The sequence below is a fragment of the Phocoena phocoena genome, chromosome 8, assembly GCF_963924675.1.
Source record: "Phocoena phocoena chromosome 8, mPhoPho1.1, whole genome shotgun sequence".
NCBI classification, from domain to species: Eukaryota; Metazoa; Chordata; class Mammalia; order Artiodactyla; family Phocoenidae; genus Phocoena; species Phocoena phocoena.
Window position 1 is genome coordinate 101,114,885 of NC_089226.1, and position 6,357 is coordinate 101,121,241.

The 6,357-nt window shown below is 42.2% G+C and overlaps 1 protein-coding gene across 1 annotated transcript; it reads left to right on the forward strand.

Moving 5' to 3' along the window:
* The first annotated feature begins 229 nt into the window (after positions 1–229).
* TTC9C (tetratricopeptide repeat domain 9C) lies at positions 230–5,132 on the forward strand. Its single transcript, XM_065883110.1, has 3 exons — positions 230–467; positions 3,913–4,095; positions 5,038–5,132. The coding sequence occupies exons 1-3, from the start codon at positions 230–232 to the stop codon at positions 5,130–5,132; spliced, it is 516 nt and encodes a 171-aa protein (XP_065739182.1).
* Positions 5,133–6,357: the final 1,225 nt, after the last annotated feature.

Below are 6,357 nucleotides of genomic sequence, written 5' to 3' on the forward strand. Positions count from 1 at the left end.
CCTCTCCCTGATCAATGCCCCGCACTTATAGAGATTGAAAAATAACTGCAGAGAAGAAAGGAAGGGGCTGTAGTAGAATCAAGGAAACATTCCCTGAGAGGCCTCCCGGAGAAGGAGAATTTCCTGCTTTTTTAAGTCGGCTACCAAAATCGGTTATTTCGCTCCTATCCCCAGAGCTTCGGTTGCTGTTTCACTTCCCAGTTCCTCAAGAGCACTGGGCGACAAAGTTATGGAGAAGCGCCTGCAGGAGGCCCAGCTGTACAAGGAGAAAGGGAACCAATGTTACCGGGAAGGGAAGTACCGAGATGCTGTGAGTGGGTACCATCGAGCTCTGCTGCAGCTGCGGGGTCTGGATCCAAGTCTGCCCTCCCCGATACCTAATCTGGGACCCCAGGGCCCGGCCCTCACACCTGAACAAGAAAACGTACTTCGCACCACCCAGACAGACTGCTACAACAACCTAGCTGGTAAGAACAGGGCTGAAGGGTGGGTAGAGTGTCAAGGCCGGGACATGAAAGTCTGAGAACATTGGGGAAAACGTGCTTCTCTGCCGTCATCTAGTTATTCTGCCATGAATTGAAATTTATTTTCAATCTGTAGGGTCTAATTGAGTTTCTGTAGAGCAGTGCTTCTCAGACTTCACTTGGAGAGTTTGTTAAACTCAACTTCTTGAGCCCTGTCCCCACGATTCCGATTTAATGGGTCCGAGGTTTGTGTGTTGGGCGATGTGTGTACCAATTTGCATTTCTTACAAACTCCCGGGTGATGCTGATAGGTTTAGGGAATTTCGCACGCTATAGAGAAAATACTGAACCTACGTTTAGAGTGTTGTTTCTTTAATATTTAAAATATAGGAAAGAAGGCACTTGTTTTAACTGGTGGTGTAAGTTATCCATCTTAGATATTTTGGATAGCTTTTCCTCATTTTCCTTCTTCCTATAAATCAGCTAGACGGTAACCTGGGTAACCAGTATCTTCCTTATCCAGCTGGCCTTGAATGAAGAGGTGGATTCCAGAGTTAGTATCGCTAGGATTAATCTGCTAAAAGAAGGGAGACTTCTTAGGTCTGTTTTATGGCAGGCAGAATAACCATAGAGCTAATTAAGTTATTTTGAAGTATATTAAAGTATTCTAATGGTCCCAGTTGAGGCCATAGAAATTATTAGGAGTAGTTTTTTTGGGGGTTTTTGCGGTACGCGGGCCTCTCACTGTTGTGGCCTCTCCCGTTGTGGAGCACAGGCTCCGGACGCGCAGGCTCAGCGGCCATGGCTCACGGGCCCAGCCGCTCCGTGGCATGTGGGTTCTTCCCAGACCGGGGCACGAACCTGTGTCCCCTGCATCGGCCGGCGGACTCTCAACCACTGTGCCACCAGGGAAGCCCAGGAGTAGTTTTTATACTTTGTAATAGTTGTTTAAATGATTTTTTTTTTTTCTTTCTACAACACTCATCAGCTGTGATTTGGTGAAAATCTAGCTTTTTTACAGTGTGTGTCCAGAGCTCCTCTTAGACTCAAGTAACAGTAACTAGAGCAGCTAATATTTCGGTTCATTCAACAATTATTTATTGGGTACTGAGGATACTGCAGTATTATAAAACAGATAAAGATCCCTGCTTTCATGGGGAGATGGACAATTAACAGAAGAGGTAACATATATTAGAAGATGATGAGTAATGTGGAAAAGAATAAAGCAGAAAATGGGGATAGGGACTGCCCTGGTGGTCCAGTGGTTAAGACTAAATGCTTCCAATGCAGGGGGTGCAGGTTCCATCCCCGGTCAGGGAACTAAGATCACACATACTGTGTGGAATGGCCCAAAAAAAAAAAGAAAGAAACGAAAAGAAAATGGGGATAGTGAGTGCCATAGGCATGGAAGTGTTAGGTAGGGGTCAGGGAAGGCTCGTTAAGGTGACATTTATGAAATACCGTGTTTAGGCCCTTTATACACATATACACATAAACCTATTTAAGTGTCACAGCAATCCTTTGAGGTAGATTTAAGGAAACATCTAATAAGTGGTGGAGCTAAAATTAAACCTGGGAAGTCTTAATTGCAGAGCTTAAGCTCTTAATGGAGAATACTGTGCATTATTAGAGAATAGAATTCACATTGGGGAATTGACCAGAAATCAAGGAAATGAGATAGGTACTTGTAAATATCGTGACTCTCCAGGTGGACTTGAAGGCAGAGACTGTAGCTTATCCATCTATAGACCCTCTGCTTGGGGGTGCTTGGTAGACGCTCCATAAAGACTCACTAAAATTAAATTTCACTTACCTGTGAGTGAAGTTTACATGTTGGGCAGTTTATTTATAGTATCTCTCATCTTTATAAAAATTCTGCAAGGTAGTTATGATTTTCCCCATTTTACAGATAAGGAAATCAGACCATGTCACTGTCTAAAACTGTCCAATGGCTTCGCATTACACTTAGGAAAATATTCAAACTCTGACCTTCCCCGGCACGGCCTGACCTGATCTGGCTCCGCCATAGACCAAATTCACAAAGCATGCGTCCACCTTCCAGCTTTGTAGGATCTCTTCTGTCAGCTAGAATGCCCTGTCCCTTGAATGACCCTTGTCATTCAGATCTTGGCCCAAAAGTCACTTTCTCAGGGAGGCCTTCTGTAATCAAACATCACTCTGACCTCATTCACTCTCTGTCCCAGCACAGTTCTGTTTTCCTCAAAGCACTAATAAATAAGTGAATTTCTTAGTGCATTCCTCCTACCTGGGAACTGGGATGCAAGCTCTATTTACTCATCAAGGTGTCTGTCTCGTTCCTCTCCTCTCCTGCTCCTAACTCCGCCTAGCACATGGTCAGTGTTCTGTAACTAGTTGTCGAATGAATGAATGAAGCTACAGTGATGGGTTAGCTGACCGCTTGGAAGTACCTAAGTATTGATATAAACCATATGGCCACTTGGTGGGGATGTTGTAGAAGGGTTGCAGACGTCAGCCCTGATTCTCCTTCCTTCTCAGCACCGTGATTTAATAATGCTATGTTTAATTCCCACAGTTATGAAACAGGGAATGCATTTCCCTTCTTACTTATAGAAAGGCAGAACACTGACCTGAACATTGCCTCCTAAACAGATTTGTGGTTTGAGGTCCCATTCTTTCATCCAAGGGAATAGTGAAGTAATATATCATCATTGAGAATGGTGGTAATTTTTGAGTTAGGGAGTCCTTGGTTCAGATTTCTTACTCATTCCACCTAGAAGCTGTGGGATCTTGGACAACTTACTTGACCTTTGTGAGCCTTGATTTCTTCATCCATTAAATGGAGATGGTAACACATACTGACTTCAGAGGGTGGATGAGAAGATTAAAGAAGCACATAGCACAGCGCTTACTATTTCCTCACACAATTAATGGCAACGGTTGTTGTTAACAGAGCTTCAGTACAAGCATTGTGGTGAAATGGGAGATTCAAGACAGAGAGCCGTGGGTAAAAGAGATACAATGAAGAGTTTTAAATAAGTTTTTTTCTTTTTTTGGCTGTGCCACGCAGCATGCAACATCCCAGTTCCCCGACCAGGGATCGAACCCGCACCCCCTGCAGTGGACGCGCGAAGTCCCAACCACTGGACCACCAGGGAAGTCCCCATAAATAAATTTAAAAATATGTTCTTATCAACTTTTATAGCTGGGCCTGACCCACACTAGGTACGTGCTAGGCATTTGGTAGATAGTGAAGTAAACTGTGAGGTATGTAAAGCTTATATTCACTGCTGTATCCCCAATGGCTAGAAGAATGTCTGGCATGTGGTGGGCACTTAAATGTATTTGTTGGATGAGTGAATGTTGTTGACGTCATCCTAGGTTTGGTACTGCCTTGAGTTGGGCAATGGAACTTAGTGTAATAAGGTCCTCCTCCCTCTTCTCTCTTCCTTCCATTTGGCCCCATTAGCCTGTCTTCTTCAGATGGAGCCAGTAAACTACGAACGGGTGAAAGAATACAGTCAGAAAGTCCTGGAGCGACAGCCTGATAATGCCAAGGCCTTGTATCGGGCTGGAGTGGCCTTCTTCCACCTGCAGGACTATGACCAGGCTCGGCATTACCTCATGGCCGCTGTCAACAGGCAACCAAAAGGTGAGAGAAGGGGTTGAAGTAGTAAGTACAAAAAATTGTTCCACTGAGGTAGTATCTGTGGGAGTGTTTTAGCTTTCAATTTATTGAATTTTGAAAATAGGTAATAATACATTCACATGTTCAAAATTCAAAAAGTGTAAAAAGATATATGATAAACAGGCCTTCTACTCCTGTATTCTTGCCTCCACAGGAAAGCAATATTGTATGTGCTCCAGAAATAATCTTAAAATGTTGTTTTTCAGGTTTCAGTTCCCAGATGGGGACAAAAATAGGATCTGGATTCCAATGAATAAACATGATAACCCTCATTTCTACCAGTTCTCCAGCTGGGGTCTGGCCTTTGCTTAACTATCCATTTATCCTTTAGCTCAGCTCACCCCAGCTATGACCTAGAAGAAGGACAGGCCTCCTGAGAGAAAATCTGAGGCTTGTTTCCCTTGTTTCCAAGGGAAAAAGAATATTGTGAAGAGAATGACAGACTCATTCCTGTGTTGGTGGTACAGCACTGAAAATTGTCTCCCGTTTTGCATTCTGGCTTAGAGCGGCTACTGAAGTAAGAGGGTCCCCAAACTTACAAAAATTCAGCAAAATCTCTCTAATTGAACGGGAAAGCCATTATGAATTAATAAAGATATATGAGCCGTTGTTCACATTTCTTACCTTCAAGTACATAGATTAACTGCCAGCCATGTGTAGTAGCTTTAGAGACTTGCTCTGACAAAAACTATCTCTCCAAGCTCCTTTTCATTATTAAGTTAGCATCCCTGTACAAGATTTTTTAATAATGCACGTAATTAATGAATGCGATTTACTGTTGCATAGAATTGTTGTGATATATGCAAATGGAAAGATTTTAGGAAATGGAAGTGTGTTCATAATCCTCTTCTGCCCAGAGGTACGGTTATGGCCTGTCTCTAATTGCCTTCTTTGCCCTGTTCTAAGACGCCAGTGTCCGGCGGTACCTTCAGCTAACGCAGTCGGAACTCAGCAGCTACCATCGGAAAGAGAAGCAGCTCTACCTGGGCATGTTTGGTTAACAAAGAAGAAAGATACCCCTCCACTGGAACTTCGGTGAACCAATAAAGACCCATCAAGGGGAAACCTGAGCCTCAGCAAGAGAAATTAACCCCATACCTCTGACTGAGGTGAACTTGTATTTTGTTTCTAGTTCTGCACGAACTCTTTATTGCTTACATGGTCTGTGTCTGTTTTTGTTTCTCCATCTATGTATTTATACGGCTTTTAATATGTGGTATTATTAGGGATATTTGCCTTGAGAAATACAACCAGAAAACATTCGTCAGTTATGGAATTAATCATATCTTTGGCATCGATTTTAATGATAGATGTTGGTAGATGTAGTCATATACAAAGGAGAAGGCTAGCAGAGGATGAAGTAATAAGGAAGGCAGAAAGGAGTTTCTTCCTTCGTTTCCTCAGATGCCCAAAGCCAAACTTACACAGGCCACAAACTGGCAAATATATATACTGTGAAACTAGACAATTATAAATTGGGCCCACATGGCTCAGAATGAAAGATTTGAAATTAACCATCTTGATTAAAATAATACCTTTGTCTTAATGTTCCACATACATTCAGATTCTTTTTCCCCCACAAAAGTATCTAGTTCCTCTTTTTTTTTTTTATCTAGTTCCTCTTGTTTCTCTTGGTAATTTCTAGCCCTTGCTATTGTTCACATTCAGATCATTAATATAGTATACTTATTTATTTTTTTATTAAACCCTTCTGTCTTAAAACTTCTGGAGTCAAGCATTTAAGTATATATTTTGTAAGCTTTTAAAAGCTCTCATGCCAAAAAAACACTCGTAAACATTTTAATTTTTAATAGGTGCATATCTATAGTATGCTCATTTCTCTAAAAGAACATAGGAAAGACAGTTTACCAAGTCTTCTAGAAACAATACCATAAAAGAACAGGATAAAAACATAGATCTGTTCTTTACCTGTTACCCGCCCCCTTGTATTTTGCAGGAGCTCACTTCCTTAAAGAGGAGGGAAACAGTGAGAAAAGGTTCTCTTCCCTTAGGGCCTTTTAAGCACCAACGAACTTTCTGGAAGATTTTTTGGGCGTGGGTGCAGTCATGGCTCAGTAGGAGGCTTCATCAACCGGGAGCTCCTTTGTCATTCTGCTAATGTCCACAATGTCTGAGTTGTACAGAGTAGATAAGACCATAATAGCACTGCTTCTACCTTTATGAGTGAGGGTAATAAGCATGTATCATTAGCCATCATACACAGAC

Bases quoted from the DNA above. Each gene is read 5' to 3' on its own strand.
- TTC9C (XM_065883110.1), top strand. From the start codon at position 230: ATGGAGAAGCGCCTGCAGGAGGCCCAGCTGTACAAGGAGAAAGGGAAC. The intron at 468-3,912 runs GTAAGAACAGGG...TGGCCCCATTAG, and splicing joins CTGCTACAACAACCTAGCTG to CCTGTCTTCTTCAGATGGAG. The intron at 4,096-5,037 runs GTGAGAGAAGGG...CCCTGTTCTAAG, and splicing joins TGTCAACAGGCAACCAAAAG to ACGCCAGTGTCCGGCGGTAC.